The sequence below is a fragment of the Microtus ochrogaster genome (assembly GCF_000317375.1).
Source record: "Microtus ochrogaster isolate Prairie Vole_2 chromosome 6 unlocalized genomic scaffold, MicOch1.0 chr6_random_2, whole genome shotgun sequence".
NCBI lineage: Eukaryota > Metazoa > Chordata > Mammalia > Rodentia > Cricetidae > Microtus > Microtus ochrogaster.
The window spans coordinates 9,218,303-9,235,583 of record NW_004949095.1 but is presented as its reverse complement, the minus strand read 5'-3'; the positions used below and the strand labels follow the sequence as shown (position 1 = coordinate 9,235,583).

The window sequence follows — 17,281 nt, the reverse complement described above, 5'->3', positions numbered from 1 at the left end:
TCAGACCGCACCTAAGGTACACACTGTCTTTTCAAACAATTCCATTCTCTAAGTCCTAACTTACTGGCCTCTCCAACTTCCTTAATAGTTTGGACATGGTTGGTCAGTCAAGGATCCTAAAACTGTTGATCCTTACTTGTAGGAAGTAGGAATTTAGATACCAGTTTCTTGTGGTCATAGCCTAAAGCAACATAAGAAGTAGAATCTTTGTGCAAATGGCCTTAGGAAAATGGCTTTGGCAGTGAATTATTTAGAAGAAGGAAATATTACTAGCTTATTGATAAAATATGTTTTTGATTGCCTTCTGCTATGTAGTATGGAGGAAGATAATCTTTTGGATTTATACTGTCAATTAATTGATTTCATCATTAGTGACGATAACTGAAGGTCTTGGCATCTACTCAGGCTAAGAACAGTCATAACATGTTATTAGCTTATGTGATGTAAAACTATGACATAAAAATCCACATGCTAATATGTATATATTCCATACTTTCTTCATCCATTCTTCCATTGAAGGGATGGAGGTGGGGGTTCCTTGGACTTCCCACAGGGCAGGGAACCCTGATTGCTCTTCGGGCTGAGGGGGGGGGGACTTAATTGAGGGAGGGAAATGGGAGGCGGTGGCGGGGAAGAGACAGAAATCTTTAATAAATAAATAAATTAAAAAAATCCACACACTATAAACAAACATCTCCCATCTCCTGTTTTTATTTCCTCTGTGGGGAAGTTGAGGGACAAGGGCTGGAATGTCAGCTATTACATTTTGAACCTCAGAATGAATATACTGAGGTCCAGAAACTGTAAACATTGTTTTATTTTAGTCGACAGAGCTAAACACACACACACACACACACAGACAGACACACACACACCCCTAAAATCTTTCATTTTACAAATGCAGTAGACAGTGTCCAAGTAATGAAATGAAGTTAATAATTGATGAAGGCAGGTGCACACGTTGAAGATGAGTCTCTGAAGGAACCCGAAGTCTACATAACAGTCTGTACATAATTTTAGAGGTGAAGGAGTAAAGCTGACAAGCATTTGAGTGGCCCGAGGCTACCAACAGCTGACTGACGGCAGAGCCGGGACGAGGTCCTCAGTCTGCTGACTGGAACCTAAGGTGCCTCCTGCCCCTCAGCTCTGCCTCTTCAGGTAGAACCCAGTCCCTTTGGGTGCAGCGCCCATTCTGCTCTCCTCCGCTGCCTCCTTGAGGCTCTGAGCTCAGCTGTGGAGACCAGGTCTCCGGCCATGAAACACTGAAGATGCACATAGGGTGTGGGGAAACTGTAGGGACTGGAAAGTCTCCCCACCCAGGACAAATGGTCTCATTCTTTGGTGCCTGCTTCCAGTCTTTAGTGATCAGTTCTTCTCCTTTCAGATATTGATGGCCCCAAAAACCTGGTGACTGACCAGGCGACAGAGACCACTCTCAGTGTCTCCTGGGAGCCGGTGGAGGCTGACATCGATAGGTACATAGTGCGCTACACCTCTGCTGATGGCGAGACCAGGGAGGTGCCCGTGTCTAAGGAGAAGAGCAGCACTGTCCTGACGGGCCTGAGGCCAGGCGTGGAGTACAAGGTTGATGTGTGGGCCCAGAAGGGGGCCCAGGACAGCAGGAAGGCCAACACCAAGTCCCCCACAGGTATGAACACTGAAGTTTGAGGATGTGACATGTTTCATGGTAAGCCTTTGGTGGGGGGACACTTGCTATTCCTTCTCTGGCCTTGAAAGAAAGTAATGTTCGTAGAAGATGAGAGCGACAGGCTTCTGTCAGATCTCCCACACCATCCCTGCATGTCCTTTACACTTAATCTGGAGATACAGACCTCATGTTTTGGTCTTACTAAGATTGATGACTGCTCACATCTCCACGCTGTTCTTCTAATTGTGCATTTTCCTCACTGTCAATCACTGAATTGTTCTATCCGGAAGGTGAAATGGCATAGAGAAAGCATATGGTTCGGTGTCTAGGAGCTAAGTGCTTCAGGGAGATAGCTTTTTCTGGGATTTTCTTGGCATGGGAGGATTTATCGTTCTGTTAGGGAGTAGATTCTCTTTTGAGTACTGTGTGTTCCATTATGACAAGCCTAGGCTTGCAGTCATCATAACAGCAGTGGATAATTTTAAGGCTTTTCAGTTCTTTCATTTGCAAGAATAGCCTTACTAAGATGTCTTTACGTACAAAATTCAATCTTTAGCATATACAGCTCAGCTTTCACTATTACAGAGTCACACAATCAGCCAACTCTTAGATTGTATGTTTAGAAAATTTTCATCACAATAAGGAACATGGTGTGCATTCCAGATATAGCTCATTCCCTCCCCACAGGTAGCAAGTGCTCTCTGTTCCAGATTTCTCTGCTATGGACAGTTCTAATGCATGGATTAACACAATATGTGGCATTGTATTATTTACTTCTTACACAAAACATAGTTTCAGGTTCATCTGTATTATAACATATATTGACACTTATTTTCATTAAAATTAATATTTGTTTGTATAGATACACACATTTATTTGCTAGTTTGTCTTGGTGGCTATTTGGTTTGTTTTCATGTTTTGGATATCATGAAAAATGATACTGGGGCATTCATTTTTCTTAGGTAGATGTATTAGAACTGAACTGTTAATTCTGTATATTTAATTTTTGAGTTCCTGCCAAACTAATCTCCAAAGTGGTTGTGCCCTTTCACATACACACAAGCAAAGTAAGAGTAATTTTCTCCATTTAGTTGGTCATGAGAAGAATCTGTTGTGTTGGTAGAGCAGGAATCTGTGTTTCCATTCACAGCTGAGAATTCTCTATTTAGGAGCGTATATTATTTCTGCAATTCTCACAGTTAGTGGATGATTCGTAGGGTTTGATTCATAAAATACCCAAGAAATAATGTACTATCTTACCCTGCATGTATCTAAGAAGCAGTTTTACTGGTGAGGAGACTGAGCTTTAGTTAGCTGCTGAGGTCTGTAAGGCCACTGCACAGGAACTGCAATCCAGCTTCTCTAATTCTGAGTACATTGCTGTTTTCACTATCTTGGGCTACTGCCTTAAGGGTCCAAGAGTAGTTGTGGGGACAAGATCTCTGTCCACTAATCAACTGAAAAACAGTACAGGAGATGGGAAAACTGTAAGAACAGGAATGCTCAGCCCATTCTTAATGGTGGCTGGTGTGTGTGTGTGTGTGTGTGTGTGTGTGTGTGTGTGTGTGTGTGTGTGCGTGTGTGTGTATGCATGTGTGTGCATGTGTGTGTTTCGACAAAGTCTTGTTGAACAGCCTATGTTGATCTCAAGTTCATCATCTCATGCTTCCCTGCCTTGGCCTTCTGCATAACGGGTCTACAGATTTGAGATATCATACTCAGTTTACTTACTAGGGGTTAATGATCAAGTTTTTCCTTTTAGATATCGATAGCCCTAAAAACCTGGTGACTGAGCAGGTGACAGAGAACACTGCCACTGTGTCCTGGGACCCAGTAGAGGCTGACATTGACAGGTACGTGGTGCGCTACACCTCTGCTGATGGAGAGACCAGGGAAATCCTTGTTGGGAAGGAGGAGAGAAGCACCATCCTGACGGGCATGCGACCAGGTGTGGAGTATCAGGTCGACGTGTGGGCCCAGAAGGGGACACGGGAGAGCAGGAAGGCCAACACCAAAGCCCCCACAGGTAATGGACATTATTCCTTGAGAACGTGACTGTTATCATCCTATGCATATGGGAGGTTATGTGTGGTTTCCTTCATGACTATTGACCCAAATTAGTGATTTGGAGAGAATAAGGGTGGCAGAATATTATCATACAGTTTCCAGCATCTCTCAGTGCCTTTGATATCTCTCTTTTTAATCAAATAATAATAAGTGTTTAATTAAACAATATTCAATAAATGTTACTTCTCTTTTACTATTATCATTTTTATTAATTAAAACTTTCATTTAATTTATACCCCAACCATAGTTTCCTCTCTCTCCTCTCCTCCCATTCCCCCCTCTTCATCCCCCACCTCCTCTCTGCCCCTCTCCCATCCACTCTTCCTGTGTTTCTATTCAGAAAGGGGCAGGCCTCCTATGGGTGTCAGCAAAGCATTGCATATCAAGTTCAGGTAGGACTAAGATCCTCCCTTTGTGCCAAGTGAAGCTAGGCTAGGCAACCCAGTGTAGGGTCCCAAAAGTCAGTTCCAGCCTTAGAGACAGGCCCTGGTTCCACTGCTAGGAGTCCTACACAACTGTCACACATATGTAGAGGGCCTAGGTTGATCTTATGAAGGCTCCAGAGTTTATGAGCTCCTATGAGCCCAGGTTGTTTCTGCGGGTTCCCTTGTGATGAGTTTAACCCTCTTGGCTCATACAATCCTTCCTCCTTATTTTCAACAGGATTCCCCTAGTGCTTGGCTGTGGATCTCTCCATTTGTTTCCATCAGTTACGGGATGAAGGCTCTATGATGACTATTAGGGTAGTCACCAGTCTTATTACAGGAGATGACCAGTTCAGGCTCTCTCTCCACTATTGCTAGGGGTCTTAGCTGTGGTCCTCCCTGACCCTGAAATGTGCTCCTGTCATCAAGACATGTCTTTCACCACTCTCCCACTCCATCCTGCCCCCAACCCCCAACCCACCCAACCTATTCCTCATGATCCCATTACCAACCTCGCAAATCCTGCCCTCAGTTTACTCAGGAGAGCTCTTCTATTTCCCCTTCCCAGGGAAATCCATGCATCCCTCTTTTTTCCCTCCTTGTTACCTAACCTCTCTGGGGCTGTGGATTGTAGCATGGTTATCCCTTACAGCTAATATCCACTTATGAGTGAATACATACTATGTTTGTCTTTCTTAGTCTGGGTTATGTCACTCAGGATGATTTTTTTTCTAGGTCCATCTATTTGCCTACAAATTTCATGATGCCATTATTTTTTACATTCGAGTACCACATTTTTTAAAAATCCATTCTTTGGGTTAAGGAGGATCTAGGTTGTTTTTCTGGCTATTATGAATAATGCTGCTGTGAACATAATTTTGAGCAAGTGTCTTTGTGTTATTATTAAGAATCCTTTGAGTATATGTCCAAAAGTGGTATAACTGGGTTCTGATGTAGATTGATTCCCAATTTTCTGAAAAACTGTTATATTGATTTCCAAAGTGGCTGTACAAGTTTGTACTCACATCAGCAGGGCAAGAGTGTTTCCCCTACTCCACATCCTTGCCAACATAAGCTGTCCTTAGCGTTTTTGATCTTAGCCACTCTGACAGGTATAAGATGGTATCTCAGAGTCATTTTGATTTGCATTTCCCTGATGGCTAAGGATGTTGAACAATTCTTTAAGTGTATCCTAGCCATTTGAGATTCTTCTGTTGAGAATTCTGTTTAGATCAGTATGTAGATAGAGGCTGTTTGTTCACTTCCTGGCCACCCAGACCCAAAATAATTGCACAGAAACTGTATTAATTAAAACATTGCTTGACCAATAGCTTAAGGGTATTTCTAGCTAGCTCTTATATCTTAAATTAACCCACCTCTATTAATATGTGCGTCACTATGAGGTCGTAGCCTACTGGCAAGGTTCTGGGGGGCTCCTGCAGGCGTCTTTCTCCTTTGGCAGCTACATGGCATCTCCCTGACTCTGCCTACTTTCTCTCTCTCTCTCTCTCTCTCTCTCTCTCTCTCTCTCTCTCTCAGCATGGCTATATTCTGTTAAGTCATTGGCTGAAAGCAGCTTGTTTATTAACCAATGGCAATAAAACATATTTATAGCATACAGAGGGGAATCCCACATCATCAGTCCTCATTTGTTAATTGGATTATTTGATGTTTTGATGTCTAGTTTCTTGAATTCTTTATGTATTTTGGAGATTATCCCAAATGATGTGGGATTGGTGAAGATCTTTTCCCATTCTGTAGACTGCTGCTTTGTCTTATTGACTGTGTTCTTTGCCTTACAGAAGTGTCACAGTTTCGGGAGACCCCATTGATTAATTGTAGATCTCAGTGTCTGGGCTCCTGGTGTTATATTTAGGAAGTGGTCTCCTGTGCTAGTGTGTTCAAGGCTACTTCCCACTTTCTCTTCTATCACCTTCAGTGTATCTGGATTTATGTTGAGGTCTGTGATCCACTTGGACTTAAGTTTTGTGCATGGTGATAGAGATGGATCTATTTGCATTCTTTTACATGTTGACATCCAGTTATGCCAGCACCATTTGTTGAGGATGCTTTCGTTTTCCATTGTGTAATTTTGGCTTCTTTGTCAAAAAAATAGGTGTTTTTAGGGACATATTATCTCTTAATGAGGACCTCATGTGCAGCCTTATACTTCAGCCTCATAGAGATTGGTGGTGAGCTGTGGATATAGCTCAGGAATATAGTCCTGCATAGCATCAACAAGGTCCTGGGTTTGCTCTCCTGAATGAAAGGAAAAGAACCAATGGTGGGTGACTCCTCCGCAGGGTTCTTCCAGCTGAGTATTCCCGTTGTGCTCAATCTCAGAATATTTCTTATTGAAGAGATAGAAAGGATGTGTGTGTGTGTGTGTGTGTGTGTGTGTGTGTGTGTGTGTGTTAGGGTCTGTGAGATTAAGTACTCCAGGAAAACGGCTTTCCCTGTGATCATTTTGGAGTAAGGAGAGGATGTTGTTTTCTTAAGTGGTAAACCCTCTTCTGAGTACTGTGTTCCATTCTGAGGACTGCGCCATTGGTATTTCACATAGCATTTGGTAATTGGTATTTCACATAGCCTTTTCATCTCTGCTCACACATTTGCTAAGAACAGCTATATTAAGAGATATTTCCGTATTAAAACTCGCCCTTTAAAATATACAATTCAGTGAATTTAGTGTGCTCACAGTTCTGTAACTATTACTGGAGTCTATTACTATAGTCTGTTCTCATTACCAAAAAGTACTGAGCTCGAGTTCACATCCTTTGTCAGTCACTTTCCAAGCCTGCTAACAATTGCTGTCTGTCTATTCGATAGAGTTCTCTGTTTCTACATCTCTGGTGGGTTTATAATCTAATGGCCTCTGGTGAGATGCCTTTCATTTACCAGCTTTATTTGTGTGATAACATGTATCAATATGCCAATTAGTATTTCATAATACATGCCATCACATTGGCTTTTCAGTTTGTTAGCTGTTTGACATTTGGATTATTTTAAGTTGTCAAAGTCTATTATGAAGGATGTGATTAGGACATCTGTAATATAAATATTTTTGTGTGTGCAATGCTGAGGATCAAACCTAGGGCCTGGTGCATGCTAGGCCAGCGCTTCACTGTATTCCCACCTTTCTGAGTACAAGTTTTATGCATATATGTGCTATCACTTTTCTTAGTATGCAACTAAGAGTGGAATTACAGGATCCCTTGGTATTTCTAACAGTAATTTACTAGGAAAAAGTTGTGATAGGATTCTACTTGTCCAGTAGTAACAGATGAGGATTATGTTGTCCTCAGAGTGTTTGCTGAATTGGCAGAGCAGGAGTCAATGTCTCTGCTTTACAGTTGAGAGCCCCTCCCCTCCAGTTCTATGAAGTGGGTAGTTTCTGTAAGTCACATAGCTGATCTCTCATGGGTTTGATTTCAGAAATACTCATGCAATACTGAGCTATCTTATAATTTATTAACCTAGGCTCACATTTACAAATGAGGAAATTGGTCAGGTACCAGTTGCCCAGGCTGATGGCAGAGCAGGGACGAGATCCTCAGTCTGCTGACTGGAACCTAAGGTGCCTCCTGCCCCTCAGCTCTGCCTCTTCAGGTAGAACCCAGTCCCTTTGGGTGCAGCGCCCATTCTGCTCTCCTCCGCTGCCTCCTTGAGGCTCTGAGCTCAGCTGTGGAGACCAGGTCTCCGGCCATGAAACACTGAAGATGCACATAGGGTGTGGGGAAACTGTAGGGACTGGAAAGTCTCCCCACCCAGGACAAATGGTCTCATTCTTTGGTGCCTGCTTCCAGTCTTTAGTGATCAGTTCTTCTCCTTTCAGATATTGATGGCCCCAAAAACCTGGTGACTGACCAGGCGACAGAGACCACTCTCAGTGTCTCCTGGGAGCCGGTGGAGGCTGACATCGATAGGTACATAGTGCGCTACACCTCTGCTGATGGCGAGACCAGGGAGGTGCCCGTGTCTAAGGAGAAGAGCAGCACTGTCCTGACGGGCCTGAGGCCAGGCGTGGAGTACAAGGTTGATGTGTGGGCCCAGAAGGGGGCCCAGGACAGCAGGAAGGCCAACACCAAGTCCCCCACAGGTATGAACACTGAAGTTTGAGGATGTGACATGTTTCATGGTAAGCCTTTGGTGGGGGGACACTTGCTATTCCTTCTCTGGCCTTGAAAGAAAGTAATGTTCGTAGAAGATGAGAGCGACAGGCTTCTGTCAGATCTCCCACATCATCTCTCTATGATATTTAACACATTAGTTCAAACTATTTTGAACCTCATATTCTCCTCTTCACTTGGCTCCCGAAGCTCAATGGTGATTGGCACATCCATCCACTGTTTATCAAAATGTCTGTTTCCTTTGTGGTCAATTTCTTTCTTGGAAAGAAAACACATTGCTAGGATCTGTGAATTATATATTTCATTGAAATCAGTGGCTTTTGCTGTACTCACTTTGGGATAGGGGAGGACACTGGTTCCTTAGAAAAGAAACCCTCTTGGGTACTGTGTTTTCTACTCTGAAGATCCTGTGACTAATTCTCTACAAGAACTGTTGATGATTCTAATTTTCATTCATGTTTTCTCTTCAAGAGGAATAGCCTTGCCAAGATGTATTTTCACACTAAAATCCACCCTCTGCAAGGGTCCAGTTCAAGGGATTTAGCATATTCCTGAAATATTCATAGAACTACATAACTACTACCATTATTTCAGTGACATCATCAGCTGAGGGGGCATCATACCCATCACCAGCAACTTCCCATCCTCTTTCCCTGCAGCCTTACGTAACAATTGCTGTCTGTCTCTATAGGTTTCTCTGCTCGGTACATTTCTTTTTAAATAAAAGTATATTTTTGCTAATTCTTGAGAAGCTCCTATTGCACACAGTGCATTTTGATTATTCCCTGCTCTTCCCCTAACTCATCCCAGATGCAACCCCCACTCCTCACCTTCTCCCAAGCTTGGGTTGTTGTTTCCTCCTTCTTTATAATCCACTAAATCCAATCTATACTGCCCACATACTCACGGGTATGGGGCCATCCATGGTGGACCTACCAGAAGCCACACACTTAAAGACCCTTTCCTACAACCCATCAACAACTCCCCAACTGGGCATCAGGTTCCATGAGCCCAATTCCCATTCATGCTGGAATGTTGACTGGCTTCATGTTGTGCCTATCTTATGCAGGCACTCACAGCAGCTGAGCTCATGACTGTAGTGGTCTTGTCACATCCAGAATATACTGTTTTTGTTCAGGTCCTCTGCAACTTCTGGCTCTTATGGTCTTTCTGTTCTTTCTTCCTCAATGGTCCCTAAGTCAGGGTGTGTATGATATAGATGTCACATTTGTGGTCGAGCATTGCATAAATGTTTCTCCTCTGTACTGCGGCCAATTGTGAGTTTCTGTATTAACTTATATCCATCATACAAAGAAACTTCTCTGATGAGGCTGAACATTTGTTATACATGGATTCATATATCATGTGGCCTTTGGTGATTTACTTTTTCATTAAACTGTATTCCTCAGGATCTTCCACATTCTAGCATGAATCCATTCTTAATTTTGTTAGTGAATATTTCATTGTATGACTGGCTATATGACATTTTGTTTATTGATTTGTCATTTGTGAATATGTGAATTGTTTCTTTTCTACTCTCATGAATAATGATGCCATAGCATTTGTGTGCAAGTTTGTTTTCAAAGACATATATGCCTAGGAGCAGAACTTCTGTATCATCCTCTTATTTAGTCCTTTATTATGCTAGTACATTCATATAGTGTTTATACTAATTTATATACCCACTAGGAATAAATAAGGGCTTCTTCCTCTCTTCAAAGTAATTTGTTGAGTAGATAGTACCCCCCAGTTTTATAATAAAAAAAACCAAAACCTTCAAATCCAGTGAAATCTTTGATTTTTCCAAGACAAATAGATAGTTGATGAAGGTGGGATCTGATTCATGCAATATTCCTGGAATATTGACCTACCTTATAACCTAGGTTAAGGTCCCCATTTATGAAAAAGGAAACTGAGGCACACTCCGGGCAGCTGAGCTGTCCACGTTCATAGCTGCCCAATGACAGACTGGGATGAGAGTCTTTGTCTACTGACTATTAAAAAAAAAAGTATTTTCTATCAGCTGTTCTTCTGGGGTTGGGATTAGAACACAGCCCTACTAACTCTGGATATGGTAACCATTCCATTGTCCTGTGTAGCAAAGTTTCTTGTCAGATTATCTTTTTTGTTTGTTTTGTTTTTTGAGGCAAGATTTCTCTGTGTAACAGTCTTGGCTGTCCTGGATATAAGAACAGGAAACTCAGCCCAAACAAAATGACCTCAATTTTCGGTGTCTATTCTAGTGTTTATTGACTAGTACTTTTCTTTTCAGATATTGATAGTCCCAAAAACCTAGTGACCGACCAGGTGACAGAGACCACTCTCAGTGTCTCCTGGGAGCCGGTAAAGGCCGACATTGACAGGTATGTGGTGCGCTACACCTCTGCTGATGGAGAATCCAAGGAATTTCTTATTGGGAAGGACCAGAGGAGCACCGTCCTGACAGGCCTGAGGCCCGGTGTGGAGTACAAGGTTGACGTGTGGGCCCAGAAGGGGGCCCGGGAGAGCAGGAAGGCCAACACTAAAGCTCACACAGGTAATGGACAGCATAGTTTAGAGGTACGATGGCTGTCACATCAAGTTTTAATTTCTTCCTCTGACACAGATGACATTGGTGATTTTTGGAAGAGCAGAGTTATTTCTCCCACAACCAGCTTCATACACCACCTTTACTTCCTTGCACCTGGTTCCTTAGGTGTTGGGCTCTCCAAACGGTCTCCAAACTGTCCGGCTGACTGTGTACCGTTCCTCTAGGTGCTCTAGGTGCTTTTTCTAGAGATGTTGTTTTTGGTTTCTTTGAGAAGGATACTAGAAAATTTTTTTTTAAAAAAAATACATTTTGCTTTAAGATTCTAGATTTTTTTCCATCTGCTGTTGCAAGGAAAGGTTTGCTTTTTAACATCCAAGTTTTATTTTAATTGTAAAACAAATTTGTCACTATAGATGATAAGTCTTTACTGTCTTTACTGTCTTGCTAATGGACAGAAGCCTGTTTCTCCTTTTTGTTTGCAAAACCAAGGTCTTCAACTTGAATCCTCTGTATATTGCCTGTAGCGGGCCTTGTATATAGAGCAGTCTTGATATTCCTTACTAAATGAATAAGAAATTAGTTTTGTTAAACTTCTAGTAGAAGTCATACCCTAGATTTTCAGATTCTGGTTGGTTGGGTGTCTTGGTCGGGAAGCTTTCCTGGGAAGAGAGGTGCATGCATGGAGCAGAAATAAAAGACAAATATCAGATAGCAAATGAACAAACCCTCACCAAAATGGGAGTAGATGGGATGGAAAACCGCAGAAAATGAAAACTCTCACCAGCCAACAAGACCAACAGTGTCTGCACCTGCACTTTGGCCCTCTGAATGGTGCATATTGATTTGCTGTTGTTGCTATCATCATCACCATTGTGACATGCGCGCGTGCATGTGTGTGTGTGTGTGTGTGTGTGTCCGTATGTGTGTGTGTGTGCGCGCGTATGTGTGTGTGTGTGCGTGTGTGTGTGTGTGTGTGTGTGTGTGTGCGTATGTGTAGGCACACAGGCCATGGCGCATGTGTGGAGGTCAGAGGATAACTATCTAGCCTTAATTCTCTCCTTCTCCATTTCCATCAGTTTGGGGATCACACTCAGAGTGCCCCACTTCCATGCAATTGCCTTTACTGACTGAGCCATCTTGCTGAGCCAATATCACACACTGACTAAGACTTTTCCTCATAGACATTGATAGTCCCAAAAACCTGGTGACCAATCAGGTGACAGAAAATACAGCCACCATCTCCTGGGACCCGGTGCAGGCTGATATTGACAGGTACATGGTGCGCTACACCTCCGCTGATGGTGAGACCAGGGAGGTTCCAGTGAGGAAGGAGAAGAGCAGCACCGTCCTGACGGGCTTGAGACCCGGAGTGGAGTACACCGTTCAAGTGTGGGCTCGGAAGGGGGCCCGGGAGAGCAAGAAGGCCAACACCAAGGCCCCCACAGGTAAGGAATGTTGTTCACTGCAACCTGCAGGGGAAGATAAAGTGTTCTTTTCCTGTTCTTACACTGATGTGAAATAAATGGTAAGATGAGCAAACTCAGTTAATAAATAGAGGTTCATCTGCTACTGATGAATGGTGACACACATGTTTTGGGGTCTGTGATGCCAGAGACTAAATTGTTTTAGGAGGGCACTTTCCTCTATTTCTTCTGACATACAGAATGCCTGTCAGAGATTAGGAAAGTTGTAAACAACAGAAAGTTTTTGGGTTTATGGGTGTAGAGTCTGAAAGGCCCAAAACAAGAGTCCTAGTGTCTTGTGGCCTTTGTCCTGTAACATAACACACATAGACAAATGAGCAGATGTAAGACAAAGAGAGGGCAGGAGGTCTTGAACTTAAGCCCGGACCCGAGCTGACTTTCCCGCTCCTGTGGAATGATGGTAGTCCCTTTGTTAGAGCAGACCTAATCATAACCTAATCGCCTTTAAAACGTTCTACTTCTTAAAACCTCACTGAAGGCTTTGATGTAAAAAACAAAACTTCCATTTACTTTTAAAGAGAACAAAGTACTGTAATAGACCCGCTGCTGAGTGGTCCCATAATGCCTTGCAACTTTTTCCACAGCATATGTCCTTAATTGTTAATGCTTCCCAGCTACTGAAAATTATAGAACTAATGTAAAGTAAATATAAAAGTTCTAAAGTTATTGTGTTAAGGAACTGTTCTGAGACAAGCTGTTCCATTAGAATTAACCTAATAGAAACTGTGTCACAAACAAACATCACCCTGGGAAGTGGGGACCCTGTGTCCAATAAGCAGCTAACTTCTCATCGCCATCATTCAAGTGCCAGGTCTAGGGATGCAGTGACAGGCAAAAAATTATGTCCGCTGCTCTCCTGACAGCCAGTGGGAGAGACAGGCAATAAACAAAAGGAAAATTTGTAACTGTAAGTTTTGATAAACCCTACGAAGGACACATGACAATGGCGCAGGTCTAGAGATCAGTGGGTTGGAAGGCACGGGGCTTAGATGGTGTGAGTCGTAGTCGTAGGATACATTGTCAGATACACCAAAGGGAAGGCTAAGCAAGACTGCAGTTTATATAGAACACAGTGGACGTGCTTAGGGCTGACATGCTCATGTAGCTCGCTCTGTGCTGGGGGCCCAAGCTCCTTGGCTGTTGTGGATCAGTCACCCTAAGAGAACTGTGTTCATTTACTTGGTTAACATACACCTGCATTCCAGCCAATGGGAAGGGCAGGGCATGACTTGAATGTTACACACATCAGTTTTCAGAATTCTCTCTCAGATCCAAGATGTAGTTAAGGGGCTGGAGGATAGTTGGGGATGCAGAGTAGGTGCCATGGGGGAGAGTCTATAGGGTTGTTCCAACCATGATTTCAGTGGTTTAGCTAGTTCAGATTTTCATTATTATGCTGGTGAAACTGGGCAGGAGAGAATGTTTCCAGATTGATAAATATAGAGAAGACCTGGTTCCTTCTATTGTAATATCTAGTGTCTTGTTTCCCTGGAAAATGGACACATGGAAACTGAGGGACTCTTAAAGGTATTTCCTTCCTTCCTTCCTTCCTTCCTTCCTTCCTTCCTTCCTTCCTTCCTTCCTTCCTTCCTTCCTTCCTTCCTTTCCTTCCCTCTCTCTCTTTCTCCATCTTTCCTTCTTCCTTCCTCCTCCCCATTTATTTAGTTTTTAAAATAGGTTCCTTCCTTCCTTCCTTCCTTCCTTCCTTCCTTCCTTCCTTTTCCTTCCCTTCCCTTCCCTCTCTCTCTTCCTCCATCTTTCCTTCTTCCTTCCTCCCCCACTCATTTATTTAGTTTTTGAAATAAGGCCTCACTATGTGGCCCAGGCTGTGCTTGAATCTGTGCTCTTCTTGTCTCTGAACTGTGGGGATTTCAGGAGTGGGTCCCATATCTGCTTTACTCCTGTATTCATGAAAATTATACCACTATTAATGATAAAATTATACCAGTAATAATTATACTGTTATTAGCTCTTTCAAATGGAACTCTTGTGGAAGGGGTGGTGAGATGCCTTTCCATGTTTCTAAAGCCAGCCTTTTCTAAATCTTAAAAAAAGAAATTGACAGCCCCAAGAACTTGGTGACCAACCGGGTAACAGAGAATACAGCCACCATCTCCTGGGACCCAGTGCGAGCCACCATTGACAAGTACATGGTACGCTACACCTCTGCGGATGGAGAGACCAAAGAGATTCCAGTGTCAAAGGATCAGAGTAGTACCGTCCTGACGGGTCTGAAGCCAGGCATGGAATATACCATCCATGTGTGGGCCCAGAAGGGGGCCCGGGAGAGCAAGAAGGCTGACACAAAGGCCTTAACAGGTACTGTGATACTTCATTCTTGCCCAGAGTGAATCTCCCCCTATGAATAGGGTGAGGAGGGGACGAGTGGGGCTGATGGCTTTATCTAAAGATGTTTTTCTAAGTGGTTCCATATTGACCTTGCTTGGGTGTTTATGTGTTTACACATTCATGTGCATGTATGCATGTGCATGAAGAGGTAGACATGGGGGGTCAGTTGCTTTCCACATTATATTTTGAGATGGTCTCTGTAGCCGGTGACTGCTCATTTGTTTCCCGGCTGTCCAGACCCAGATAATCATACAGAAACTATATTAATTGCAATACTGTTTGACCAATAGCCTAGGAGTCTTTCTAGTTAGCTCTTACATCTTAAATTAACCCAATTTCCTTTATTCTGTGTATCACCATGAGGCTCTGGCCTACTGGTAAGGCTTGGTGTCTTCTTCCTTTGGTAGTTACATGGCATCTTCTTGACTCTGCCTGCTCTGTCTCTGTATCTCTTCCAGCATGGCTATATTTTGCCCTGCCATAGGCCAAAGCAGCTTTATTCACAACCAATTAAAGCAACACATATACAGAAGGACTTCCCACATCAGGTCTCTCTTTGATTTGGCGAGTCTGACTGGTCAGTAAAGCTCAAGGGATCTGCCTGTCTCTACCTCCTCTACCCTGAGATTACAGACATGTGCTATTGTCCCTAGTTTTTTCTGTAGGTAGTAGGAATCTGAACTCAGGTGCTCATGCATCTATGTGAAGCATTTTGCCCACTGAGCCTTTCCTTCAGCCTCATAGTTATCTTTTTGAGGTAGTCCTTTGACAGGTCGGGTAGGATGGAGGGCACATGGTGCCATGGTTGTGTAAGTAATTCTTCCCCAGGCTTATCTGCTGAGCCCAGATGCCAGGATCTCTGCCCCGGCTTTGAATAAGAAACTGGGCTAGGTCTCAGGTCCTACGGGGAAAAGAAAGAAGCAGGAAGTTCTAGTTTCAGTCTTTCAAGGTGGAGATGGAGATGATGGTGGAGCATCCTCCTCCATGTCATCATCTGTGGATGACCGACAGTGCCTGGGTTGCATGTGAATGTGTTTGATGGGGCCTTTGGGCATAGATGAGCATTGTGCAACTGGGCCTCCCTGGGATCCAATGTCTGTGATTCCTTCAGGCATTCTGAACAAGGTCTCCTCTGTGGCCAGTAGAGGTGCTGTACATCTCTTGATGGTTTTTATTAGTTAAAAATTAGCATTTAAAAACCCCACATTAAAAAATATCAGACCAAAAAATTCACTTTAGAAACTATGTGTAAAACAAAACCCAAACAAACCCCAAATTACCTTTCCCCTCGTCCCAGACTCCCCGAACTCCTGTGCGGCTCTCCAAAAGCAATGGATGGTTCTTGTCCTCCTTCCTTATCTCATTACTCTCTTCTTCTCTCCTGCTCATCCCTTCTTCCTCCTCTATCTTCTCTTCCTTTCCCCAATTTAAAATAATTAAATTACATTTCTCTCTCCTTCCCTCTTCCCTTCTTCCTTCCTGCTCCCTTTCTCCCTTCGTCCTCTCCCTCTCTCCCCTCCTCCTCCCTCCCTCCACCCCTCCCTCCCTCCCCCCTTTCTGTGTATGTGTGTGGGCGTGAGCACAGCACACATGTGGAGGTCAGAGAACAACTTATAGGAGCTGGTTCTCCCCTCCTTCGTGTAGGATCTGGGACTGAACTCAGGCTGTCAAGCCTGGTGGCAAGCACCTGTCGCCAGAGCCATTTTGCCAGCCCCACTTTTCCCAACTGTAAGAACAGTAATGTAACTTTTATCTTCCTGCTTCATAGAGATATGAACGTAACAAAGTCAGACATCCCAAGTCCACAGTTGTTAATCAAAGAGGAGGACACCGAAACTACCTTAAACTATTTAAATTCTGAAGGAAATCCAGTCTCTCCATTTGATGGATAAAGTATGATCCATGCCAGATGCTGTGCTTTAGAAAATCAAACCAAGCTGATATTACAGAGACTCAGAATTTGTCAAAACAACCTAATTCAAAACAACAGCTGTCTGATTTCTATTAAAACACTGCAATTCCGTTCTCAGCTGAAATGCTACTGGGGAGAAAATAGCCTGGAGATGGCTTTTTGGGAAGTTCTAAATTAAAATCGCCTTTAATGATATTTTTTCAAAATGGAAATTTCCATTCATATCTTGTTTGCTTAAAAAATATGAAGATTCTAACCAGCGTTGGTGGAAATTAGTATTTTTGCTGAGCTTTTGTTTTCCTTGTCTACATGTACATGCTCACAGACTTGTGCATTCCCTCTGGTACACACTCACAGACCCATGCATGCCCTCTGGTATATGATCCCATGCATGCCTTCTGGTGTATGCTCACACACCCGTGCAAGCCCTCTGGTGTATGCTCACACGAGCGTGCATGCCCTCTGGTATATGGTCCCATGCATGCCTTCTGGTGTATGCTCACACACCCGTGCAAGCCCTCTGGTAGATGCTCACATACCCGTGCATGCCCTCTGGTACATACGCACATACCCGTGCATGCCCTCTGGTAGATTCTCACATAGCCGTGCAAGCCCTCTGTTAGATGCTCACATACCTGTGTATGCCCTCTGGTAGATGCTCACATACCCGTGCATGCTCTCTGGTAGATGCTCACATACCCATGCATGCCCTCTGGTAGATGCTCACATACCCGTG

The 17,281-nt window shown here is 43.4% G+C and overlaps 1 protein-coding gene across 1 annotated transcript in view; it reads left to right on the top strand.

Annotated features, from left to right (window-relative positions):
* The window catches only part of Tnn (tenascin N), a 62,681-nt gene that overhangs the window by 23,732 nt on the left and 21,668 nt on the right, over window positions 1-17,281 (top strand). The window contains exons 9-14 of the mRNA XM_026787630.1: window positions 1,385-1,648; window positions 3,411-3,674; window positions 7,976-8,239; window positions 10,543-10,806; window positions 11,982-12,245; window positions 14,340-14,603. Coding sequence (XP_026643431.1) covers window positions 1,385-1,648; window positions 3,411-3,674; window positions 7,976-8,239; window positions 10,543-10,806; window positions 11,982-12,245; window positions 14,340-14,603 — 1,584 coding nt within the window. The remainder of the gene's footprint in view (window positions 1-1,384; window positions 1,649-3,410; window positions 3,675-7,975; window positions 8,240-10,542; window positions 10,807-11,981; window positions 12,246-14,339; window positions 14,604-17,281) is intronic.